The 27843-nt window shown below is 42.7% G+C and overlaps 1 protein-coding gene across 1 annotated transcript in view; it reads left to right on the forward strand.

The window, feature by feature from the left end:
- Nucleotides 1–27843, forward strand: part of MYO16 (myosin XVI) — a 77635-nt gene that overhangs the window by 13019 nt on the left and 36773 nt on the right. Inside the window, 12 exon segments of the mRNA XM_056856349.1 lie at nucleotides 686–810; nucleotides 2961–3086; nucleotides 8803–8878; nucleotides 12333–12480; nucleotides 13172–13322; nucleotides 14974–15084; nucleotides 15765–15830; nucleotides 18929–19056; nucleotides 20000–20105; nucleotides 21481–21598; nucleotides 24225–24372; nucleotides 27183–27294. Of these exon segments, the coding sequence (XP_056712327.1) occupies nucleotides 686–810; nucleotides 2961–3086; nucleotides 8803–8878; nucleotides 12333–12480; nucleotides 13172–13322; nucleotides 14974–15084; nucleotides 15765–15830; nucleotides 18929–19056; nucleotides 20000–20105; nucleotides 21481–21598; nucleotides 24225–24372; nucleotides 27183–27294 (1415 nt within the window).

Here is a 27843-nt window from a genome sequence, read left to right on the forward strand (position 1 = left end):
TACTCCTTACTATGACCTACTACTGGTTTGACACAGGGTTGCCAGCCTGCAGGTAGAGCCTAGGCATCTCCTAGAATTACAAGTAATCTTCAGGCTACAAAAATTAGTTCCCTTGCAGAAAATAGCTGCTTTTGAGGGTGGACTGTATGGCATTATACCCCACTGAGGTCCCTCCCTTCCCCGGGCTCTTACCCCAAATCTCCAGGAATTTCCCAATCCTGAGTTGGTAACCCTATATCCCCTAGTCTCCGTTTGGAATCTTTTCCCTCACAAAGCCTGCCATGGTTCTAAGCAGTTAGCTAAATTTTTCAAACTTTCACTTACAACAGTCATCTAAACCTGTTCCTACTGGAAAATTGCACGGAAATTTTGATCAGGCTGATTTCTCCCCTTTCCCTTTTAACAACCGATTTCAACATTCCATGTTCTGGAGGATTTTCCTTTCTCACCAGTCTGGTTTTTAAAATTCCCCCCTCCCCGGATAATTTTAAAAGCCTCATTTTTCCACTTTCCTGTGGATTCTCCCCCAAGTATTTAGAGACCTCTACTATCACTGTGTAGGGCTCAGTTTTGACTGCCTCCATTATCCACATGGAGTCCAGCCAGTTTGCTGCAAGAGTGATATTGTTTTGTAAAAAAAGAAGAAAATTAGTTAATAGCTCTTCTTAAAAAACGTTTTCTGTAGGTGTGGAACTAAATTCTCTGTGCCAGATGAAAAGTCAGAAATCAACAACAATGCTTGCAGATGTCAGACATCTCTTATCAAGTGGAGGGACTGTGAATCAGAAGAATGATGAAGGAGTCACATTGGTAAGCTAAGATGTAAACGTTGTTCTTAGGGACTCCAGCCTAGTAGACTTTATGTTGATGTATACAGGCACATGACAACACAGACTCAAAGCCTGCTCTTTGAAATAGAGAGCCATAGCCACACTTAGCAGTAACTTTGACAAACTAAGATGTGGTGGCAGCGGGATTTATAGGAATGTGTATGGGATTCAGAAGCAGCTGGGATCACATAATGCACAAGTCACATGAACGCATACATGAAGCTCCCTTAAACTAAATCAAACTATGGGTCCCTCAAGGTCAGTCTTAATTACTCAGACTGGCAGTAGCTCTCCAGGGTCTCAGGCAGAGGTCTTTCACAAGACCTACTGCCTGGTCCTTTTAAATGGAGATGCCAAGTATTGAACCTGAGACCTTCTGCATGCCAAGCAGATGCTCTACCACTCAGCCACAGCCCCTCCCCTCCAAAGTACCTTCCCAGTCACTTGTTCTACTTTAGTGCCATTAACATTTGTGGGGGTAACAATGATTAAAGTACAAGCACATTAAGCATTTGGAAACAAGGTTGAACATATTTTAACCCATATTGGATAGTGGTTACTGATGTATGTGCAATTGAAAACTATTTCATATATACCTTTTTGGACTAATACCTATGATTATGTAATCGCTGGAACTAACTATCCATATAAAAAACCATACCATGTCCCAGTCCTGCTTATCATTTTGAAATGTCAAGACAATTGACTGCCTTTGGGTAAACTAGATTAGTCTACACCATCTGAAAAGAATACTTTGTCTTGTAATTAAACTTAGCCAAGTTGCCCCCTTCAACTCAGTTTTGAACTTAACTGAATTAGATATTCAAAAATCAGACATTCAGATATCAAAATTAGGCAATTGAGGTAATTGAGGTAATTATAGTCTACAATAGCCAGCGTGGTGTAGTGGTTAGGAGTGGTGGACTCCAATCTGGACAACCGGGTTTGACTCTCCACCACATGAAGCCAGCTGGGTGACCTTGGGCCAGTCACAGTTCTTGCAGGACTCTCTCAAGCCCCACCTACCTCTCAAGGTGTCTGTTGTGGGGAGAGGAAGGGAAGAAGATTGTAAGCCATTTTGATTCTCCTTAAAAGGTAGAGAAAGTCGGCATATAAAACCAACTCTTCTGCCTCTTCCTCGTTCTCTTCTACGAGATTCCCAAAAACAGGGAAACAGGGATAGAAATATCAGAAATAAATAAATGTATCCAGATTTTCTCTACTCACACTAGTTACAACTGTGGGGACTAGTATCTTGACTTCAGAAACCTCATACATTGGTACTTGACCTGCCAAATCAATAGGTATTTAAAATCTGAAATTCATACAGTGCCTTATGCATTAAACAAATTGAGGCAATATATTTTGTCTAGTTGAATTGTACCACAAAACCTAAATCTGAATTCAAACTCTTGTGGCAAGTTTATTATTTAAAAAAAAATCATTTTTTTTATTTATAGCCTGTTTGTTTTACTGAGACTTAACCAACAAGAGAAAAAAGGGACAAACTCAACCAAAAATCTATTGAAAAGTCTAAGAGGTTTAGCTAAAGACAACAAAAATAGAAAATACAGAAAATATTTATTCCATGTGCACCAATTATTAATTAAAAACAAAGGCCCTGAAAATAGGCTTCATTAAAATAACTGCAGACCTAAGTCTTGCTGAGATAAAAAACCATATCATACAGAGTTGATGAAACATACACTTCCCAATAAACCACAAAAGACCAGACACGTTTCGGCTACTTCAGCCTTTTTCAGTGGTCACAAATATACAAACTTAAAACCCACACACAAAATACATATTTTCTGTTTTTTCTACATAAGAATATAAGAAAAGCCATGCTGGATCAGACCAAGGCCCATCAAGTCCAGCAGTCTGTTCACACAGTGGCCAACCAGGTGCCTCTAGGAAGCCCACAAAATAAAACAAAACAACTTTTTTACTGAGACGTAAGACATATTACCCATCGTAAATCAATGCAATCAAATAGGATGACATCTCTAATAACCAGTGTAGTAGGACAAGTATGCATGTTTCACTTGACACATTTCATTTTGTCCTTGGCTTTAAATATTGTTATGTATTTTTGTCTGTAGTTCTTAACTGTCTTTGAATTCACCACAGCTGCATATTGCTTGTGCAAATGGGTACAAGGATGTTGCTTCTCTCATTCTGGATCATGGTGCCAATGTCAACGTTGCAGATAATCAGTATTGGACACCTCTGCATTTAGCAGCCAAGTATGGGCAGGTAGAGTTTGGTTTTCTATAGTTTCCCTCTTCTCCAAGTGTAATTTTTAATCTTCCTGTCCAAGATTTCTAGTGTGTTATCTAAAGACTAGATCTTAAACACAAGTCTTTGTGCTTATGCAAAGTCAGCATTTTCACATGAAGCTGCCTTATACTGAATCAGACACTTGGTTCATCAAAGTCAGTATTGTCTCCTCAGGCAGCCTGGCAGGGCTCTCCGGGGACTCAGGCAGATGTATTTCACATCACCTATTTGCCTAGTCCCTTTAATTGGAGATGCCAGGGATTGAACCTGGGACCTTCTGCATGCCAAGCAGAGGCTCTACCACTGAGCCACGGCCTCTCCTTCCAATGAAGATGCTTCTAGTTCTACCCAGTAAATGAATGAAAGGGTGGGATAGCCCCAAAACAAACACAGTAATGGCCAACGTACTACAATATTAACAACACTCGGGAAATGTGCTGTATTGTATAATGTGCTGCTGATCATTTGTACCTTATATATCTTGTTTACATAAAGTGTTCTCTGCAAAAATAAAATTTCTGTGTTGTTCAATGACCAGTCAATTCAACTCTTGGCTGAACATCAGTCAGTATAAAACATTTGTTTGTTATTGCAGAGCACGGTTTATGTTATTTCAGTATTGGCGAGTATTAATGTCTCATATGGTTCTGAAAGTGTTCTCAAAGTTAGTGATTCAGTTTCTTGTTACTTGTCTTGGTTGTTGAAAGTGCTGTTGAGTGATAGTGACTCCTGTAAGGTTTTCAAGGCAAGAAATGGTTTGCCATTGCCTAGTTCTGCTTAACATCCCTGGACTTCCTTGGTGGTCTTCCATCTAAGGTCTAACAAGGGCCGATCCTGCTTAGCTTCCGAGATCTGATGAGATTGGGCTAGCATGGGCCATCCAGGTTTGGGGGTTACTTAGCTGTTTTCAAGAGGGAATACTCACGTTGATATGTATCTGGGGACTCTCAACCACCACATGCCACCTGCATTCAGAACAGTAATGTAATGGGTGGGTATATTGGTGCTTTCCCAAGGGGCCATGGCTCCTTGTCACGATGTCTATGGCTGGGTGGTTGGGAAATTACAATAACTCCGTGATGTATGGCTGTGTATTAAGAGAGCTGCAGTGGAGTTTCGTCTGTGTTTTCCAGGAAACAATATATGTGTGTTCACAAGTTCACCTCCAAACCTGGTTTTAGGATCATAGGTCTATGTATACACAAAAGTGCCTTGGAATGATACTGAGAACGTTATAAGATCAGTTGTATTGGCTACAGAAAGGAGGTAGAGAAAGGAAACAAATACAGACCAATTCAAAAGACAGTATCCAAATGTGTCCCATCCACAGCTAGTCCAGTAGAACCCACCCATGTGTGGTCACCTATCCAGTTTCCTCCAAGAAGAGCAAAAATGGACTTTAGAGAGAGAGGGCTGGAAGGGGAGGGTGCCGAGAGAGAGGAGAGGAATCTGGTCTAGAATAGGAAGAGAGCTAGTGGTAATTGGGCTGACCCATGTTAACACGGGGGAAAGCATGAGGTGAAAACCTTGAGAAGATGGCTTGAAGAAGGGGGAGTTCCAGAGCTGGGCACAGAACACTTTTTAAACTGAATTATACTGTCAGATGATGACATCATGGACATCACAAGACTATACATCAGGAAACTGATCTCAAATGGTGAGGGACTCGTCAGCTGTCCTCGAGAAAATATTTCACAGAGTGAAAAAGTGTAATACTCATTTATAATGATATTTCTAAAACATCTTAATTCATGTTGACATCATGTTAAATGAGATGTATCATTGCAATATGATTTGTAGAACAAAATAATTTCATTCGCTCTGTGTGTGATTCCATTTGAGCTACAGTAACCACTTGACAGCCATGGTACAGTGAAATAAGAATAAGTAAAGTTAAAATACATTTCAAGCTTAATCAGATAAATTTGAGGGGAATATACTCACTAGCCACTAACATTTACTAATGCTTGTTCCCCCCTAGAATTCATTACAAGCTATTTTTCTCCACGGCTCCGGCTCAGAACGGAGCATAAATTTCTGTAGTGTATCGTTTTAGAAAGCTTCAAGTGAATAATGCAGGCAAGAAAGTGATAAATCTGTGTGTATTAGCATTCAGGGTTGTTTTTTCCCCATTCCATCCCTACATAAGCATGTGTATTTCATGATGCTTGGATTTAGTGTTTGCAGAGCGAACAGCAATGCTGCTCTCTTGGGAAATACAATGGCTTCATTAGAGATGAGAATCTAAATGGATGAGCTGGCTCAATTGCTGAATGAGGAATAAACCCATTAAAAAGCCCTGGAAATTAAAAGGCCCTGGTAATAATGGGCATTGTAAATTCTTTGCCACCTTTATACATTTTTCAGTTTCCTCAGTGTCATTTATTTCTTCTCTATCCCGACTGGGGAAAACATCCATGTAATGTAAATACCCTCCTATGAAAACCGTTCATCTGCTTCCACACAGGTTTGTGTCTCAGAACTACAGGGAGTCTTCTTTTTTTCCTTAGGGCCAAACTACACGTTACAGCGTACGCGAGTCTGCCTCAGGGACTCACAGCCATACTGTGGCTGCAAGTTTCCATGGGAACTCCATTTAAAAGCACCGGGAGGCCCAATTTGGATTGGGACCATGGCACAGGGGGAGGGGGCTCCTGCCTCCCCTCTCCATCCCACTTTCCAGAGTTGAAAGGCCCTCCACCATGTGAGCTGAACTCCCACCAACCATTTCCAATCTCAGGGTTTTATCTCTCTGAATTGTTGGGGACATTACAGGTTTTAAAATATTTTTGTGACCGCGTGGTTGCAGCTTCCCATGTTACATCAAGGTGTACTACAACTGCCCTTTCAGTATCTGGAAAATGGCTCCTTCCTCTCATTGGGGTACTGTTCCCTTAGAGCAGGGGTTCCCAACCTTTTTTTGACCAGGGACCACTAGGACTTTTTTGTTCGGTGCAGGGACCCCAAGGTTCAAAATAAAAATTCCAAGAATTTGAAAATAAACTTTAATCATAACTGTTAGTTAAACATTAAACTTAGAATAATATTTGAATATATATTTTATAATAGAGAACTTTTAATTGAAAATATTAATTTATTATGGGTATATAACTTTGTTTCGGGGAACTTAATTTAGTTCTCGCGGACCCCTGGGGGTCCACGGACCCCTGGTTGGGAACCAGTGCCTTAGAGGGACTTGACCCTTTCTCCTGGGGAGGTCATATATTCCAATGCCTACCTTCTCCCAAGTGGGGTGGGGAGTTGGCCAGGAGTGCTGCTGGAATGTCCTGCTTCTCTCTCAGCATCACTATGTGTTTTCCTGTCTGAAGAGTTGTTGTTTTGCTTATGGCATAAAAGATGAAATGTGCCGTTGAGTCACAACTGACTTATGGAGACCCAATAAAGTTCCACCTGATGGGCTTTTTAAAGCAAAAGATGAGCACAGGTGGTTTGCCACTGCCTTCCGCTGCATAGCAACCCCGGTCTTCCTTGATGGTCTCCCATCCAAGGACCAGCCGTGTTTAGCTGCCAACGTCTGACAAAATCTGGGCTCTTAAGAGCTGCTGTTTTCCTGTGGGTTGCTTTTTTGCAGCTTTTTTGGATTGGGGCCTGGATTCTAATCCCGCGCCATGCAATTTTCTGGAATATCAGTTGACAGATTACACTGGCTCCAAAATGGTGGTTGACACCGGTTAGGGCATTGTGGTGCTTTTGTGTCTCTGGGGGTGATTCTATTCTGTGCGGCAGGTTGGAGCGATGTTGCCACAGGTATCGCTGGGCTCTTTATGTACAGCTGGTGCTGAGGCATAATCAGTGAGCCACACTGCTTATGGATTCTATTCAAACTGAGAGAGGGTCTAACCTGTCAGAGTTGCGCTGTTAGTAGTAACTTGCAGTGGTACTCTTCTGCCAGAAGAACATATGAGCCTAACCAGGGCATTTATTCTATAGCTGTTATGCTGATGTTAGGATTGCTCTGTTTGTCTCTGCCACCAGGCACTTATTGTCTCTGCCACCAGGCATGTACGGTAAGAGACTTCTATAGTCCAGCACATCTTCTACAGATTGGCAAACTCAGGCTAGCACAGCGGTCAATCCGTAATATGCTGGAGGGAGGCTAAATATGTCTAAGGCAATGGGCCAGTTTGGTTTTTAACTTCCTGCTTTTCCTGGGCATGTAATGAAATTAATATGGAACCAAGGCCGCCAGGCTTCTGTAGCCAAAGAGCTGGAGATACAAAAAATAATTGAAATTAGCAATGACCTGAATACCTTTGCCTTAGTGATGTTCAAGAAAAGATTCCAGCTGGATTTATTTCACTGACAGCGGGAAGCGTAGTGTGGTGGCAGGAACCTTCCTTGGTTCAGGTCCAGAACCATAACTCATTCAAGGGGAATTGTTTGGCATTCCTTGTTCCACATGGGAGTGGGTGGGGAATACCTAGAATTTTATATAGCAGCTAACAGTAATTAGAAGGCAGTACATCATCTAGCACATTACTAGTTAGCCCTGCTTAGTAATTTAGAGTCTAATAGATGCAACACTGATGGGTACATGATAAGATCTTCCCAGAGTCCTTTAAAAGGCAATAAGTGCTGCATACGATCCCACTCTGAACTGGGCCATGGCATGGGAGTAGGGTTAGAAGCTATTTTACTCCTCCTCTTCCACATGGGTTTGCTAATTGCACTTATCCTCAGACTGGCTGTTAGTAGGGTTACCAACCTCCAGGTAAGGCCTGGAGATCTCCCAGAATTACAACTGATCTCCAGATGACAAAGATCAGTTCCCCTGGAGAAAATGTAGGCTTTGGAGGATGGACTCTGTGGCATTATATCCCTCAGAGGTCTCCCCTCTCCCCAAACCCCACCATCCCAGACCCCCCCCCCCAATCTCCAGAGCTTTTCCAACCCAGAGCTGGCAACCCTAGCTGTTACTCCTAGAAGGGAAAAAGACAGTCACCCTCTTTTTGCTGGCATCCCCCCTTTTTTTGTTTAATAACAGAATGATGATACTCCAGCACTTAGAATATGACAGAAGAATGGTGATGGTTTTCTCTGTGCTGATTTGATGAGATTGATGCATGTCACTGGCCATAGAGATAATATGGAATCCACACCTTCCATCATGGTTACAAATTCCTAACAGGTGGATCTGAGTGACACATCCTCTAGTTTTTCATTCCGGCATCTGATAACAAAATGGACAATTAAGGAGAAACCTTTTAAAATGTATTGATTTACTGTATAAGTAGTCCACCTTTCTCACTGAGACCCAAGGTGGATTATAGAAGTCTGAAGAAGCAAACATAATGCATTAAGTATATGTTAAGTAATGCAGAAAATGGTATCGGTGTTGATAAAAACTGCTGTCAAGTCGCAGCTGACTCATGGCAACTCTGTAGGGTTTTCAAGGCAAGAGATGTTCAAGGTAGTTTGCCATTGCCTGGTTCTGCACAGACACACCTGGTGGTCTCCAATCCAAATACTAACTAGGACCGACCCTGCTTAGCTTCTGAGATCTGGTTAGCCTGGGCCACCAAGTCAGGGCATAAAAAATGGTATTACATAAGTCTAAAAACAAAACAGTGAGAGTAAGGAAGTATATACAACAAGCAAATAAAAGGGATTCGATTTTGGTTTTCCTTTCTGGTCTTATTTGCCTCACTTTACTGTTTTCTGCCTTTGCTAGGCAAATATTGTGAAACTCCTCCTGACGCATTGGGCCAACCCCAGCCTGCTCAACTGCAATGATGAAAAGCCATCCGGTGAGTGTTATTCCTTGTACGTGAAATGTGGTGACGTGGAGGCCTTTCTTCATTTTCACACCATTTGTTAGCCAGATTATCACAGAAGCTTCAAAAGCAGTGCAGGTTAAAAATCACACTGCCTCATATTTCCAACAAACATATTTGATTTTTAACAGTGAAGCTAAAAAGAAGAGTTCATATTTCATCTTTATACAATGTTACTCTATGGTACTTTTACTATAAAGCCCTTAGATTTGCTAAGTGGGATTCCCTCTAAAGATCTGGATTTATGTCTAGTACCACCTTACAGACCATCAAGATTTTCAGAGTATAAGCTTTTGAGAGTCAAAGCTGTTGGAGTGAGCTATTCAACATGCCTGGAGATTGTGTGTGTGTGTGTGGGGGGGACACTGCATCACTTGAAGTGTGTGTGTTTATCTCCTTGATGGGATGTCCCTCTCTTTGTCTTAACCTAGGAGCTGCCCTCTGACCCCTCCTTTCTCTCTGTGTCCATTGTTCTTCCCACTCTCCACATGGATTGTCATGGAGTCACACAAAACTGCAGCTCTCTCCTATAGAAACAATGCCTCATACTTCCATACACATGATGCTGGATTAGCTGGCCATTTGTGATGGGGAAAAGTACTCTTTAGATTAGGTTTCTCTTTCTCCCTTTTGACCTCAACCTGAATGTGAACAGAATCTACATGAATAAATGCAAGTTTTCCTTTTTGCAATAAACTTCTTGGGAGATTTATTTACTGCACTCAATGTCATATTTCTATGACTGAGCAAACTCTGCTATATTAACAAAACATCTCAGTAGGGTTATGGGCCCAGCACACTTCCGTGACATCACTTTATATTAACTGAATATTCCAATAAAAGCTCCCTTCCTCACATATTTGACAAAAAAAATTTGACTCTCAAAAGTGTATACCTTGAAAATCTTGCTGGTCTCTAAGGTATAGGACTCGAATCTAACTCTTCTATTGCAGACCAAAATGGCTACCATCCTGAAACCATCTAAATATCTGTGTAAAAAAACCAAGGCAATAAGAGGAGGAGGCAAGGGATTCCTATGCCCCCTTCTCATCCCCACCAGACCAAATGTCTGTTCTTATATTAATATAGATGTAGTCAGTAAAGTAGGTAAGGTGGATAAATGACAATTTTGTGTGTGTGTATGTGTGCGTGTGCAATCAGTTGTGCTGGAATGCATGTAACTGAAAGGGTGACAAATGAATTGTGAGTGTATACTCCTGCACATGCAAGAGCATGGTGTTATTTGTGAGTGGTGGCAGTGGCAGATCTACTATGAAACTAATGAAGCTTAAGATTCAGGGCTCCTAATCCCAGAGGGGCCCTGAAGCAACTCTTTTTTAAATGAGTGCATTTTTCCAACAAAATCAATGGAGTTTTTTTTTAAGCGTTTGTTATTAAATTAAGGCTATTTTAATGATAGAATCATAAACCAATGGGTTGAAGTACTTAATATTGACCTTAGAATATACCATTTCATATGGCCTCAAAATGACCCTGTCATTGGTCAAATTTCATCTGCCATAGAAAAACACCACTGAAGAAGATAACAATGGTTACCCAGACCTCATTGCTGGTGGGAAGGGGCTCACTGGATGGCCCATTTTCAAGGACTCTACCCCACCACCCTGTTCTCCGCCATTTGGGCCTCGAGGTCCTTGCAAGGGCAGCAAGGCCCTTTGGACCTTGTTGGATGTTGCCCTTTGTTGCTGGTTGCGAAGGGCCCCCCATAACAGTTCAAGCTTCAGGGTCCCAAAATTGTAGGTCCACCATTGAGTGGTGGTGTACATGGACCTATGGAAATGTGCACAGAGACTTAAAAAAATCCATTTGCAAGCAATATTCAAATCTAACATTCACACAAACATGCACTTGCTAGATATGACAATTGTCCTGATTGAACAACCAAATGATCCAAGCTGCTTGGAGAGGTCCAGTATTGGGCTAGCAAGTAAGATATGAATATTAGGACAATAAATGTATTGAGCTTGGAGATCTCCTAGAATTACAACAGATCTCCAGACAACAGAGATCAGTTCTTCTGGAAGAAATGGCTGCTTTGGAAGGTGGACTCTTGTACTCCATTGAAGTCCCTCCCCTCCCTAAATTCCACCATCACCAACTCTACCCCCAAATCTCCAGGAATTTCCCAACCCAGAGTTGGCAAGCCAAGGAGGACCACAGGTGGATGACATGTGTGGGATCCAAGCATGTCTGTTGTCTACATGCTAATGCTAAATGCAAGAACTAACAAAGCCATGTATTTAATATTCCCCAAGTACCTGTGATCATCCACATGCATCTAATTGAATCATTTCTGTGTTATGGTGAGGCAGAAGAAGATACCAAAGCCCACATACAGAATGTCACCCAAGCCTACAGCTGTGATAATCAAAACAGAATCTGAACCACTGCAGTTTCTGTAAAACTCATCTAAGGACCAAACTAAATAAAGTGTTGGGAGATCCAATAGATTTTTATTGGTAAATAGCAGCATTAAGGGATCCCAACTGAGATTAGGGCTGTGGTATCAAGCTAAGTATTTTACAGAAAACTTAGATAAAAGTTTGCTAACTTGTAATTGTAACAATTCTGTAATTTCATAGAATCATAGGGTTGGAAGGGACCACCAGGGTCATCTAGTCCAACCCCCTGCACAATACAGGAAATTCACAACTACCTCTACCCCCAGTGACCCCCACTACATGGCCAGAAGATGACCAAGATGCGTTCCCTCTCATCATCTGCTTACGGTTATAGAATCAGCATTGCTGACAGATGGCCATCTAACCTCTTCTTAAAAACCTCCAGGGAAGGAGAGCTTACCACCTCCCGAGGAAGCCTGTTCCACTGAGGAACCGCTCTGTTAGAAAATTCTTCCTAATGTCTAGACGGAAACTCTTTTGATTTAATTTCAAGCTGTTGGTTCTGGTCTGACCTTCTGGGCAACAGAAAACAACTCAGCACCCTCCTCTATATGACAGCCCTTCAAGTACTTGAAGATGGTTATCATGTCCCCTCTCAGTCATCTCCTCTTCAGGCTAAACGAAGGCAATATACGAAGGCAATTAGTGATTTTTCAGCTAATGTACAAACTGTTGCACTTTAAACCAAAAGAGATAAGAGAGCCATTGTGCTATCGCAGTTAAGGTATCAGACTATGATCAGGAGACCCAGGTTCGAATGTCCACTCTTCCTTGGAAGCTTGCTTGGTGACCTTGGGCCAGTCACACACTGTCAGCCTAACCTACCTCACGGGGTGGTCATGGGGATACAATGGATGGGGGCGGGGAAAGTGGTGTATAAATGATGTAAATAAATAAATTTTCACTGAGTGTATTTGTTTTAATCAGAGTTGCAATATTAATTCAAGCTTTACCTCTCTGTTGCTGTTTTTTCTTGCGATTTATCTCACTCGCATCACGATTAGACGTTGCTGCTTCAGAGTTTATTGAAGAGATGTTGCTGGATGTGGAAACAGTCTGGCAGGAAAAAACCAAGGATTCCCTTGCTGCTTTACAGCACGAAGGGCCGTATGAAGAGATCATCCACCACCTCCCGACGCTCTCGAATAAGCTGTGAGTATCCATCCTCTTATGGGCAATGAATATGTTTACTGGTGAAGTTTAAATCTGCAGGTTTTTATGCTGGACATAAAATGATGTAATATCAAATTGAACACTAGAGGATGCAAAGGACATGCCGAACAGCGCCCCCCCCCCCCCCCGCGAAGCAACAGGAATGCACAAGCGAGGAAAATGAGAATGTGGAGAAGCCTGCTGCTCTTCCAGCCCCCAAATGGGAAAAGTTGTACCTTGAGTTATTTCAGAGCCGAAATATAAGTGACATTGTACACATATTCCGTTGAGTGTTGCCCAACTGTCCTTTAACATGCAGCGGCGGCTCCACTTGTTCATCTTCCTGGCAGTATTCCAAATGTCTTGTGCTGCCCACTCAATCGCCTGAACATCTAATAGCACATCCACGTGTTCAGCGGGTTACAGTTCCATTTACTTGCTATTGTTTCTTCAACCACTTAATGGCACAGTCGCAAAACCGTGGCCAGGAAACATGGGAATGGTAGCACACGTGACTGCAGCGGGGAGTGCACAGCAGAGGGGGTAAGAAACACAAGGAATCCCAAGTACTCAAACTCACCTTCACTGTCACTTATAGTTTGGCTCTCAGTTGTATTTGTCCTGGAGCTCTGCTGCATGTCAGAATCTTCAAAAGGAAGTCCTTAATTGCTTTATTGCTTCCTTTCCACAGCAACCCTTTGGCTTTGCCAATTGCCAAACAAGACAGCTTGCTGGAAAGAGACACCATGTTCAAAGATGTTGCGAAAGGTTCATGGAAGCGGCAGCCACAAGATAATGCCTCCGAAAGCATCACGGTGAACAGCGCAACAAAACCTGAACAGGTAATATGTGTGTCCAGTGTCTTATATTCCTAGATCTGGAAACTGTGAGTAGTTATTGCTGCAGTTTAATCCAAGCGTTCTAATAACAGAAGTCTGACATGGTATCCCCAGGTGAGCGAACAAGTACATAGGGTTGCTAACCTCCATGTGGAGGCTAGAGATCTCCTGGTATTACAACTGATCTCAGGAGGGTACAGTGCCATAGAGTCTACCTTCCAAATTAGCCATTTTCTACAGGGGAACTGATCTTGGTTGTCCCGAGATCAACTGTAATAGCAGGAGATCTCCAGGTGCCACCTGGATGTTGGCAACCCTATCAAGTCATCCTGAGCTCCCCTCCCCACCCCCTTCACTCAGGCACAAATGATGCTCCAGCTTATGGCTGAGAGCTAAGCCTTCTCCCTCCCTTTAAAAAAAAGTGATATAATTTATTTTTGGTCTTTCTTTGTTGGGATAGTATAACATGCCAGCGAAATTATAGTGGTGTAAAGAGGGGCACAGGGGTGCCTCTGTTAGACTGGATCAAAGAATATTGCTCTGCCCAGTATGCTGCTTCCGTATGCTTCTTTGGGGAAAGTTTAAATTGAAGTAGGTTTTAAGATGTCAACATGGTGAAAATGCCTAACTTTGGATGGAGGATTGCCCAGAGTACAACCTGCTTTGATTTATAAACGTGGAGTTGGGGAAAAGGTATTAACATAAATCAATGTCAGTAGGAATGTAGTTCTTAACATGAAGAAGTCCTTTGAATATGCATGTCCTGATGCCATGTAAGCTACCTGTCTTTCCTCGAGCCTGCCATTCACTGTCTTTGGAACTGAGGCATCCGAACATAAATAACAGATGTTGAAGAAGAATCTAGATATTATTTATGATGCACATGTAGTTTGGTAAAGGTCCCCCTTCATCCCGCTGACAAGTGGTGAAAATGTCTCACTGGCATTTTTCTAGCTTTCTGGAAGGAAAGAAATCAGGGTTTGGGTTCCAAGATACATTTTCTTCCAGCTTTTATGTAGGATAATTCTATAGCTTATATTTTTGTGAAGTATTACAGGCTAGCCTGATCTCATCAGCCCTGGTTAGTGTTTGGATGGGAAGGGATACCAAGGATACTATGCAGAGGAAGGCAATGGCAAACCACCTCTGTTCGTCTCTTGCCTTGAAAAACCCATAAGAAGTCACCATAAATTATTCAAATAGATGACAGCATGTTTTACACACACACACACTAACCAACACTGTTTACAATTCCAGTTTAACAACCTGGGTATTTGTATGTAAGTTAATCAGCTTATTTCAAGTGAGTAAACAGCAGCTTTGTGTATCAATTCTTTAAGAACACTTAGGTATGTGTTGTCTAGACTTGATGACTTTAATTGCTCAGCCCTAGAATGTTCATTCCTACCATATCTATTTGAGGCACTTTCTCAGATATTCTCTCATGCAAAAGCTGATCACACAAGATCCAAGATCCTCCACACTGAAGACTGATGCAAATAATTCATTTACCTTCTCTTGCAATCTCCGTATCCTCCTTCAGTATTCATTTCACTCCACTGTCAACTAATAGTCCAGCTGCCTCCCCCCTGCTGCCAGTATACTGAGATTAGGTCATCTCAATTATTTTGATGTAGTTCTTGCATTTTCCCAGGTGAAGTTAATGCCTCCAGCGCCAAATGATGACCTGGCTACTCTGAGCGAGCTGACAGACAGCAGTTTACTCTATGAAATTCAGAAGCGCTTCAGTAACAATCAGATATATGTGAGTGTCTTCAAACTGTTCCCATATCTGTTTATGAGAGAATGTGGGAAATGACTGTGAACTGTTAACTGCTGTAGCTACTAGTTAGCCTCCCTGACTTGGATGGCTCAGAACAGCTCAGTCTTGCCAGATCCTGGAAGCTAAGCAGGGTCAGCCCTGGTGAGTACTTAGATGGCCGACGGCCAAGGAAGCCTGAGGCAGGCAATGGCAAACCCCCTCTGTTCATCTCTTGCCTTGGAAAACCTGCAGGGTTGCCATAACTTTTCACCACCACCAATCAGCCATTACTTCCCAATGCTTTAAACCAACCAGGCCCAGCTCTAATATGGGACGAGAGAGATGGATTTGTTTCCCTACTCCTACACACGAAGCCAGCTTGGTGACCTTGGGCTAGTCACAACTCTGTTAGAGCTCTCTTAGCCCCACCTACCTCACTGGGTGTCTGTTGTGGGGAGGGGAAGGGAAGGTGATTGTAAGCCAGTCTGAGTCTCCCTTAAGTGGTAGAGAAAACCAGCATATAAAAACCAACTCTTCTTTTTCTTCTTCTCCTCTATTTTGGCTCTCCACTGGCAGAATTAGAACATTTCACCAGTCTTTCCTTCTGAGAAAATCACAACAGCAGAAGGATGTCATTTATTTCCCGAATGGCTAACTATACCCTCATTTTCTCTTCCTTTCAGACTTACATTGGAGATATACTACTGCTTGTTAACCCCTTTAAAGAACTTCCCATTTATTCCCCAATGGTAAGCATTTTTCTGGAAACACCTAAGGCGTCAGCCTTCTTCTGTGTACTTTCTCTTATACATCTCTTTTGAGTTTTTCAGTATTCAAATTAATGTCTATGAAAAATGAAATTAAAAGACTATGACAATGGGGAAAAAAGATGACAATAATTGGACAAGATAGCGAAACTGCTGTTAAGAGCTCGGCTGTGAGGCGAGGAAGTGAGGAGACTGAACTTAGAAGACCCAAAGGAAGCAGAGAGGGAAAGAGCAGCTCAGATGAAATGGAGAATCATTGCATGTTTACCGATGTTTCATCACAAATAATTCCTTGCTCTGAGACCACCAATAACTGATTGTTTCAGAGGCATTAGAGAGCACTGAAATTTCTACCAAGGATGTCCTAGCCACTCAGATAGAGCAAAACCATCACATGATAGTTTTGTGGCTTCCAAACTTTTGAATTCCTGTTAGTGTCAGTATCAGGTGTCTGTCCCTAGCGTCCCATAAGCAAACTCATCCAGGCAGGTAGCTCTGAAGCAGTAATACTTTATTAGGAGCAAAAAGACTGATTAAAGGACTGACTGCCTACAGGCAGGTGAGGCTAGTAATGGGGAACACAGGCAGGTTAAATGCTTAAGACACTACGGACTGGAAAAGTAAACATTGCTAGGCAACCCCGAGATAAGCGGTTCCCAGGAAGACAGACTAAACATTATCACAGCTGCAGAAAACAGGATGAGCGGAACTGTACACAGACGTTCATAGGCATGAGAACCAAGGACTTGACGTGTGGCCACTGGCCAGAACCTGGCCTGACTCATGTCAAGAGCCTTTGCTCCAGCAAAAAAGGCAAAGGCCTGACAGAGAGGTTCATCTGACACCCAATCTGTTGTGTTTTAGGCCCTAGGCCCAACACGATTATTTTCCCAAGTCTTTTATTAATTCATTTCTCCCCACTATGTTCTTGTCAGTCTTTTTGTTTTAAATCTGTGTCTCTACTGTTTTATTGAAGGTTTGATTTTTACGGTGGGATGAGGGTCTGTTTTTTTCTTTTATGCTCTTCATGTTTTTATCTGTTTTCAATGCTTTTATTGCCGCTGCTCTTGTCGTTTATGTTACTGTGCACACCCCAGCTCTTTTCTGCTTGCCACCAATGCCGGTAGGGAGAGCTAGCTTTAGCCTCTCCCCACTGTTGTTTTCGCATTTGCAAACCTGCAGGTGGCTCCACTGTTAAGATCACATTACTTACATATCTCATATGTCAGTTTCACAACAGGAACAAAAGTGGTTCCAAAGGGTGGTTTGCTAATAGGAAAAAGGCAGGGGGAGGGAGGCCTATAGTTGCCTCTCTCTGCCTTCTTTGGCCACAAGCAGAAAAGAGCCAGGCTGCGGGGGGAGGCAGAACTCCCATCACACATCTGATGCAAACTCCTCATGTTGTTCCCCAAGGAACACAAGGGCCATTTATGCTTGGTAATTAGCAGCATTTTCCAGGCTGAAGTTCCCCGTATATTTTTTAAAAAATGTTCACGCTGAACTGTCATTCCAGCCATCATTGCGAAGCCGGCGCATACCTGCTTCACATTTCTTAAGAGCCCCTTTAACGCGACCTTTTGTATTTGCTCCGCCCCTGCATTGAAGCATTTACTAAAGGAACCATGAAAAATCACAGGCTCGGCTTAGCTATGCAAATGACCATTGCTAATGGCTATACAAACGAAGGAACCAAGGAGCAGGCGAGTGTGTGTGGGGGGGTGGAATTTGTTTGGCTTTCTCCTCTTGCGTCGGGACTGAATAGTAATTTTAAAGGGTGGATTTTAAAAAGCAGCTTTGAGCGAGCATCAAAATCGACCCTGCATAAATGGCCAAGTACTTTGTAATGTGTAGACAGGCTCTTATATTTTTATGAAGGATCGACTCTTAAAGAGCAACTATCGTGTAGTGGTTAAGAGTGGCAGACTCTAATTTGGAGAACCGGGTTCGATTCTGAACTCCTCCAGAGGAAGCCTGCTGGGTGACCCTGGGCGAGTCACAGTTCTCTCAAAACTCAGCCCACGCAGAGGCAGGCGATGGCAAAACACTTTTTAACATCTCTTGCCTTGAAAATCCTAAGGGATCTCCATAAGTCAGCTGTGACTTAACAGCACACTCCACTAGGACCTTTTCTACATGGGTTATTTGCCTCCATGTTCAATATTATTGTTGCTGCTATGTTGCATTGGCAGCTGCCACAGCATCCCCATGTGGAACAGCCCTCATTCTAATTTGTCAGCAGCTGTGCTAATAGTCCCTTGTGGCAGGCCCGGGCTTCAATCATTTCCTTAATATCTGTTTTGGGCATTCAGTGCTTTAATACTGAAAATATTGCAAGGAAATCTTTCGCACCTGTTTTGTGTGGGACTTTCCTTCTTCCAAAATAACTTTTGTTGCATTTAGGATGCAGAATCGTTCACTACTAACGGTATGGGAGGGAAGGCATTATAGTATAGCCCAAGCTCATCAGATCTTGGAAGCTAGGTAGGATCAGCACCAGGATGGGAAACCACCTCGAAGGATTTGTTCTTGTGGTCTTGAGGTGGCTGAAGCCCTAACACAAATTTGATAACTGTTTAAGTGCTTCTCTGATAACCCCCACCCCCTTCTTGTAACTTTCCCCAGCCATTCGGAGGTCTATCACATTCTCAGTCTTCTGTCTTGAAACAAAAATCACATCTCTGGCAGTTGCCAGTTATATCTTGGCTGCACTAAAAATTTGAGCTACTGCCATTAATTCAGTGCCTAGCTGAATATCCTGTGATTCTATGGCTATTTTAATTGTAATTTTAATTCGCTATCTTAAAACATGTATTTTCCTTTAAGTGCTGAAAAGTTCCCTTTTCTCTTGTATTTTAATTATTGTTATATCATTTTGCCTAAAAACCTATGTGCTATATAGACTTCCTTGAATAAAAATGAATGACGAGAGACCACCAAGGAAGACTCTGCAGAGGAAGGCAATGGCAACCCCCCCCCCTCTGTTTTTCACTTGCCTTGAAAGCCCTTCTGGAGACGCCATGAGGATATAACTTGATGGCATAAGAATGATTCATTCCAAGTTTGATTTAATTCTTTTTCAGGTCACCCAACTTTATCTCAGCAACTCTGTGAGAATCAGCTCCACTCTCCCACCACACATATTTGCTTGTGCTGAAAGGGCCTTCCACTTGCTTTTCCAGGAGAGGCGTCCACAATGCTTTATCCTCAGGTGAAAAATCCATCTTCGTTTATAAACGGTCAGTTCCTTCCACCTAGGAATGCACAAAGGTGCCTATTTCCACTCCCATTTCATACCCACTCGTTGAGAATCTTTCATTTGGCCCAGATTTAGAGGTGATATTTCCGTTAGGTTTGTTTCTTGTACGCTGCTTGTATATAATATGGCGCTGATGTGCCATTTATACTTTGCTTCTATGCAGCTGATACCAAAATAAGATTGGCAAATGTGTTGATTTTAATGGAGGGAAATCTGGCAGGAGGAAACAAAGACTCGTGGGTTCGATTCACACGAGGGCGACGTGAAATCAGAACTGGACGTGCGGAGCTGAACCAGCAGCGATGAGAAATTTGGTAGCATTCCTGTCTCCCCAGGCTCCGCCCCAAAAATCTCCAGGTGTTTCCTAACCCAGAGCTGGCAACCCTACGTGCCCATTTACTTCTTCCCTGTAGCATCCCTTCCCCAAAGCAAAGATCCAATACTGTCTTTCCTCCACTTCCTTGGAGGTGCTTCGGAAGAGTCCTTGTGTCTGCAAGGAACAGCTGCCTCCAACATAGGAAGATGCTTGGCTTGGAACTTCCTAATATTTTGTGGAACCTTTCAGTATTTTGTGACTGAGCCCAGCCTCCACGGCAGCTGTTTTGTTGTGGCACCCACTACCTGTTCTCAAAATTCTAGAAGCGCTCTTGGTTCATCAAGGTTGGGAACCCCTATCCTATACGGCTGGCGTAAGAATATTCTAACCCTCTCCTCCCCCAATTTATATATATTTGAATAGCCCCAGTGTTAAGTCCAAGATTACCTGGATTTAAAGCAGTCCATCTCCATTAAACCCAGTTATGATGCATATAGTTTAATTGGGTTGTAAGATTAGACATCATGTGACATTTTCATCGTAAATAATAAAAAAAAACCCAAATACTCTGTTTTCCAGTGGAGAAAGTGGTTCGGGCAAGACTGAAGCCTGCAAGCAAATAATAAGGCACTTAATATGCCGCTCCCATTCTAGCCGGGGTATATTTGAGTCAAAGATACAACACGTAAGTAGCATTCTGAGCTGTTTGTGACTGGAGGTTTAAATGAGCCAGCAGGCTTTATGTCTGATTCAAACGTAGCCCTGACAAAATGGAGGTGCTACTGGTAGTTGTAGGCCTCTCGCATGTGTGTGGGTAAAATGCTCTCAAGAGGTGGTTTGCCATTGTGTAGCAAACCTTGACTTTGTTGGTGGTCTTCCATCCAAGTACTAACCAGGAGTGTCCCAGCTTAGCTTCTGACGAGATCTGGCAAGCCTAAGCCATCCAGGTCAGGGCACCACTAGCACAAAGAAATATATGAACTCAGGAAAACCCGAGGCAGTGTGCATCAAGTTCAAAAGAGAAATGTCACATTATAGTTCAAAAGAGAAATGTTCAAAAGAGTTTAAAAGAGAAATGTCACATTATAGAAATGTCACATTATAGGGTGGAATTTCTCTCTCTCTTACAGCTTGAAAATGGCCAATGTTGTAATGAACTTGGAGAGATCAATGGTGTGGCTTCACTTGGAATACTGTGTACACTTCAGGTTGCCATACCTCAAAAAAGATACTGCAAAGCTGGGAAAAGTGCCAAAGAGGGCAACCAAAATAATTAAGGGGTTAGAAGACCTTTCCTATGAGGAAAGGCTAAAGACGATTCTGTGGCTTTTCAATTTAGAGAAGGGGGGCAGGATAGAGCTTTATAAAATTATGCAGGCAGGAGAGAAACACTAGAGGTGGGGGGCACCAGATGAAGGCGATGAGGAACCGATTCAGGAGAGACAAAAGGGAATCTTTCTCTCATGAGTGATTCAATTCTAGAATTCACTGCGACAGATGAGTTCACCTGGAGAAAATGGCCGCTTTGGAAGGTGACTCTATGGCATCATATTCCATAAGGATTGCCAGCCTCCAGGTACTAGCTGGAGATCTCCCGCTACTACAGCGGATCTCCAGCTGATAAAGATCAGTTCACCTGGAGAAAATGGGCGCTTTGGCAATTGGACTCTATGGCATTGAAGTCCCTCCCCTCCCCAAACCTCACCCTCCTCAGGCTTCACCCCAAAAACCTCCAGGTATTTCCCAACCTAGAGCTGGCAACCCTATATCCTATTGAAGTCCTTCCCAAACCCCTTTTTACCTTTTATGGGTAAAAAGAATTACATTTCTCTGTTTACTGCAATTCTGGTTACCGTTATCTAACTGGCTTTGTTTGTAAACCCCTATCCTTTATATTTTGATATGGGGTTTTTAGGATTTTCTTGTTGTTTTATCGTTTTATAGGATTATTGAGTGTATGTGATGTTTTTAATGTTATTACCCTTCCTGAGCTGGCTTGCAGAGGAGGGCGGGATACAAATGTGAAAAATAAATAAATATAAATAAATATTTTATTCTAGGTTAACTGTATTTTGGAGGCTTTTGGACATGCCAAATCAACCCTCAACGATTTATCGAGCTGCTTTATAAAATACTTCGAAATACAGTTCTGCCTGAAGAAAAAGACGTTAACAGGAGGTACGAACGCAATTTATCTATATTTTGTATCTGTTGCATATATTGCTACAGTTTAAACTGGATGTGGACCATAATTTAGGTGACCCTTAACTCACACCGCTTGTTAAACCACTGTTTGCCTTTTTAAGGCATGTTAACTGACATGAGTTTGTTTTCTTGCTAGCTTTCTGTCTGTAGAAGAGAGAGAAAATCCAGCTGCAAGTGGGGATGCCCATGGCTCTAAAATAAAGTATTCCAGGGTCACAAAGTGTTACTGACACCTCAATGCAAAGAGAAAAGCTAGAAAAACCGCTTCTATGTGCTATTTTGTATGTTTATGCAGCCAGGGTCATATAATTAGGAAAGCTGGATTAGATTTAGATGAAGGTGGAGTGGAAATTGGAGGGAGGAACATCAATAATTTGAGATATGCTGGTGACACTACATTATTGGCAGAAAATAGTGAAGATTTGAAACGACTACTGCTGAAAGTTAAAAGAGAAAGTGCCAAAGCAGGACTTACAGCTGAACATCAAGAAAACAAAAGTAATAGCACATACAGGAGAATTACACAACTTTAAGGCTGACAATGAGGAAATTGAAATTGTTCAAGACTTTCTATTCCTTGGCTCCACCATCAACCAAAAGGGAGACTGCAGCCAAGAAATCAGAAGGAGATTCAGACTGGGAAGGGCAGCCATGAAGGAGCTAGAAAATATTTTGAAGTGTAAGGATGTGTCACTGGCCACCAAGACTAGATTAATTCATGCCATCGTATTCCCTATTACTATGTATGGGTGTGAAAGCTGGACAGTGAAGAAAGCTGATAGGAAGAAAATAGATTCCTTTGAAATGTGGTGTTGGAGGAGAATGTTACGGATTCTGTGGACTGCCAAAAAAAACAAATCAGTGGGTTATAGATCAAATCAAGCCTGAACTGACCCTAGAAGCTAAAATGACTAAACTGAGGCTGTCGTATTTTGGTCACGTCATGAGACGACAAGAGTCACTGGAAAAGGCAGTCATGCTAGGAAAAGTTGAGGGCAGCAGGAAAAGAGGAAGACCCAACAAGAGATGGATTGACTCAATAAAGGAAGCAGCCTTCAATTTGCAAGATCTGAGCAAGGCTGTCAAAGATAGGACATTTTGGAGGACTTTCTTTCACAGGGTCGCCATGAGTCAGAAGCGACTTGACAGCACTTAACACACACACATGCAGTCAGGAGACTTGCCTTGCTGTGTTCACTAGTATTACTCCATAATTTGAAAAGGTGATGGGGGGAAGAATCTGTTGGTTTACCGTCATCTTTTATAGCTTTCAATCTTTTTTTGAGATTTATAGGAACATAATTTTCTGAACCCCTCCTCTTTAACCTGACACAAAATATATGGATAAGAGCAGAAACCTTGACATCTTTAGCAGTTTTGAGCCACTAGGTGGCAGAGATAGTCCAGCAGAAGACAAATGGGACATTTCCAAAGGCACTATCTATATGTTTACTAACAGACATGAAGCAGATCACGATGGGTAGCCGTGTTAGTCTGCCTTTAGCAGTAGAAATGAGCAAGAGTCCAGGAGCACCTTAAAGACTAACAAAATTTCTGGCAGGGTTTGTGCTTTCTTGAGTCACAGCCCACTTCTTCAGATGTGACCCACTTTGTTTCCAGTAATATGGAGGCTGCATTGCTCTAAGTCTATTCTTTACTTCAACTTCAGGTTTTCAACTTTGCACCAACTAGGTTAGAGAGGGATGAGTCTATGTATCTCCAGCCCTTCCCAAACTCAAGAAGACGCTTCCGGCTAGCTTCAAAAGTTGATTTTTTTTTTTTTTTTTTTTTGCTGTCTGCTATCATTTTGTAACCCAGTTCCCTGAGTTTTGAAAGCCTGGCAAATAGCCAGATTTTATTGTCTGTTATTGTACACCTCTTCTCTTCTGTAAATCTCGCTGAAATTACTGAGGAACAGCTCCTTGAAATAAGGAGCAGGTGGGAAGCTCTTCAGATCAAGGGCACATCGTCACACTAAAGTAGGGTTCTGAACCTCCAGGAAGGGCCTGGCTATAACCTGGAATCACAGCAGATCTCCAGACTAAAAAGATCAGCGTCCCCCCCCCCCCCGGAAGAAATGGCTGCTTTGGATGGTTTTCTGTGTCGTGGTTGGAGTATTTGACTAGGGAGACCCAGGTTCAAATCCCTACTGTGCGATGGAAGCTTATTGGGTGACCTTGGGGCAGTCCCATACTATCAGCCTAGCACAGGGTTGTTGTGAGGATCAAATGGAGGAGAGGAGAATGTTGTAAACTGTGTTGGGTTTCCATTGGGAAGAAAGATGGGGTATAAAGTAAATGAATGAATTATACCCTTCTGAGGTCCCTCCCCTCCCAAATTCCACCCCTCCCAGGCTTCCCACCCCCCGAAAAAAATCTCTAGGAATTTTCCAATCCAGAGTTGGCAATCCTATGACTACCTTCTAGCAGAGTTGCATTTTTGGCAGGACTTCTGGCCAGAAAGGGGACGGTACCCCCTCTGCATCTGCCCAAGGACCTGTGGGCTGTACCATTACGTTTTATTGTTGGGTATAGCTAATAACAGCACATTTCTGCCTCTGAAACAATCAATTGACTGATTCTCTTGTTGTTTTTATCAGCCAGGATTTATTCATACATGCTGGAGAAGACTCGGGCTGTCATGCAACCTCCTGGACAGAGCAATTTTCTCATCTTCTACTGGTTGATGGATGGCTTGTCTGCTGAGGAGAAGTACAGCCTGCGGCTGAATAATTTATCTGCACACCGGTAGGAGATCGACTGTACATCTCAGGCAATTAATAAACAGCGTTTTGAAGGCCGGTGTCATTTGAAGGCAGGGCATGTTCATGTCAGCTGTGCGGGTTCTTCAATCCCTGGCCCAGGGAAATGCAGTCAGGGGTCCTGAGTTGTGACAGGCTTACAAGGTGAAAAGCTGCACCTTGAATTGAACTCAGATAGAAATAGAAAGGGAGTGTAATTGCTTGAACACTGGTGTTCTGTATGCACAGCGGCTGATCCTGTCAGGAGATGCACAGCTGTAATTTGGACAAATGGAAATGTATAGGTTGTGTTCAAGAGAATGATGCAGTAATCCAGTCGAGATATTTTTTAAACACATGCTATCTCTGTGAATTCACTGTATTACTTCCCTCTGAAGCAAAAGGTCAGTGACATGTTCCTGAATGATGCTTATGTGCCGACAAACTCAGACATCAGGCTGATATGAGAGTACTCAAACTGACAAACAATGAATTATTATTAGAACAGAAATAGGTTCATAACAGCTGTAAGCATCATGAGCTGCTACCTTTAGCCAACAACTGGCTCTTTAAGGAACTCTCTTGCTTCTGATGCTTTGAACACATGAAGCTGCCTTCTACTGAATCAGACCCTTGGTCCATCAAAGTCAGTCTTGTCTACTCAGACCGGCAGCAGCTCTCCAGGGTCTCAGGCAGAGGTCTTTCACATCACCTACTTGCCTAGTCCCTTTAACTGGAGATGCCGGGGATTGAACCTGGGACCTTCTGCATGCCAAGCAGATGTTCTACCACTGAGCCACCGCCCCTCCCCTAAAATTAGCATGTGTGCTGTTCCAGTACCTGTAGGGATGCCACCTCTGGGTGGGACCCGGGGATTCCCCTGAATTATAGCATATCTCCAGACTACAGAGATCAGTTGCCCTGGAGAAAAATGGATGCTTTGGAGGGTGGACTCTATGGCATTATACCCCACTGAGGTCCCTGTCCTCTCCAGGCTCCACCCTCAAATCTCCAGGAGTTTCCCAACTTGGGTCTGGCAACCCTAACCTCCACACCCTTCTTGTGACCAGGGATGACCTGGCAACCCTAAGTACCAGTAAAATAAAAAGGTCTATTTGCATGTGATTCGGAACTATTAGGCTCTTGTGCATCAGCAACAGGAGTGGAGTGCCATGGTTCCTGTTTCTTTACACATGAAGAAGCATGGTGATGAATAGGTTTTTACCAAGCCAGCTATCAGTTTAACTTTAAACGCTTCTGCCTGAAGGAGATGGTAGCCACACCTTGCGAGTTATATAGGCAAAATAAAAGTAGTGTGTGAATGTGCATTACTGTAATGTGCATTACTCTCCTGTAATGAATGGGCAAGAGCAGGGTGTTCTAAACTGAATTGGAACGTCACAACCAATTGCCAGATTTCATACTGCTTCCAGTTCTCAGTATGATGACCCACATGAAAAAACCACACTACGTTATATAAACACCTCCCTATGTTCATCCTGCCCTGACCTGTATGGCCCAGGCTAGCCTGATCTCAGAAGCTAAACAGGGGCAGCTCCAATTAGTAACTGGATGGGAGACCACTACCAAGGAATGCTAGGGTTGTTGTGCAGAGGAAGGCAATGGCAAACCACCTCTGTTCGTCTCTTGCTTTGAAAACCCCATGGGATTGCCATAACTCAGCTGTGACTTGATGGCACTTTACACACACACATGTTCATCTTGCCCTGACTTGGATGGCCCAGGCTATCCCAATCTTCTAGGAAGCTAAACAGGTTTGGTCTTGGTTGGTTAGTTATTTGATTGGGAGACCACCAAGGAAGTCCAGGGTTTCTATGCAGAGACAGTCAATGACAAACCATCTCAGAAGGTCTCTTCTTTGGAAAACCCTACGGGGTCGCCATAATTCAGCTGTGACTTGACGGCACTTCCCATCACCACCAAATTCATCTGACATTTGTACACTGAGGTGGACTTTGTTTTTCCTCCAGTGACCAAAGCTGAATCCACCTGCCTTACTCAGTTCCCTCTGAAATTTTTCCTTAGTTCGTTGTTATCTTTTGTCAGGGATGTTGTGCTTCCTGTATCCACAGCTGTTTCATGAACAAATGGTCATTGCAGGCCACATCTGACCTCACCCCAACACTCTCGAAAAGCACCCTCCTCAGGCACCAAGACACGCCAAATGTCACTTGTGACAGACAGCAGCGCCCTTTTCCAGCTAGTGAATATTGAGAAAGAAATGTTCAATAAGGATCAGAAATCATTGGGGAATACCATTTTAAAACTACACAAAACAACATCAAACCAATCAACACACACTACACTCTACACTTCTCACAGTGTACACAGCAATACAAACATCATCCACAATTAACCTTTCTCTGGGCGTGTACAGATCATTTTATACCTTCTGCCTCAATATAATAGTCCTTTATGTTTATATGGGAAAAAAACATTTTACTAACAGGAAAGAGACGTTGACCGAATCTATTTTTAAAAAATTTCTCAGACCTTATAAAACTATTATGTCGAAAGTTTATGATAGGTAAATTATAATACCTAATGCAAATAAAGTATTCTCTAGCCATTTCTATCGAATATAGTATGGATATGCCTTCTAACAAGTGGTCAATTTTTGTCAGAAACACAATGTGCTGAAAGTTTTCCACTGTCCCCTGCGCTTGGATTTGATTTGCAATAGATGTAAAGGGTAAAAGGGATCTTTGAATGAAAGCTGCATGCCTTTCTGTAACAGTGCAGGTATTCACATTTTGGTAGATGTTCTTGTGCCGATTGTTGTGTCTTCTTGAATAGATATCTGAACCAGGCTGTGCTGGAAGAGAGCCCGGCAACGGCAGCCACGCAAAACAGAGAGAAATTCATTGCTCTAAAGCAAGCATTGAGTGCCTTGGGATTCAATAATCGGGTAGGTTCTGAAAAGTCTCATTTATACCTTTGGCTTCTCTAATGCTTACTTGTAGCCTCAAGAGAAATCTTTGTCTCAGTTGCAGGACCAAGAATTAAAAGGTAAAGGTAGTCCCCTGTGCAAGTACTGGGTCATTACAGACCCATGGGGTAGCATAACATTATGATGTTTACTTGGAAGACTATGTTTATAGGGTGGTTTGCCATTGCCTTCCCCAGTCATCTACACTTTACCCCCAGCAAACTGAGTACTCATTTTACCGAACTTGGAAGGATGGAAGGCTGAGTCAACCTTGAGCCAGCTACCTGAAACCAACTTCAGTCAGGATCGAACTTAGGGTTAATAATGTCATATAATATCATATTATTATTATGGTTTGGCCAGCTTTCCCTCTCCTCTTCTGCATTTTCCTCTTTCAAACATGGAATATTATTTCTTCATAGCATCCGAAGAAGTGGGCTCTGACACATGAAAGGTCATGCTGGAATAAATGCTGTCAATCTTTTGAGGTGCTGCTGGACTTCTAATTTCCCTAAGCAGAGTTGGTTC

This window comes from Euleptes europaea, chromosome 10 (genome assembly GCF_029931775.1).
Source record: "Euleptes europaea isolate rEulEur1 chromosome 10, rEulEur1.hap1, whole genome shotgun sequence".
Taxonomy (NCBI): Eukaryota; Metazoa; Chordata; class Lepidosauria; order Squamata; family Sphaerodactylidae; genus Euleptes; species Euleptes europaea.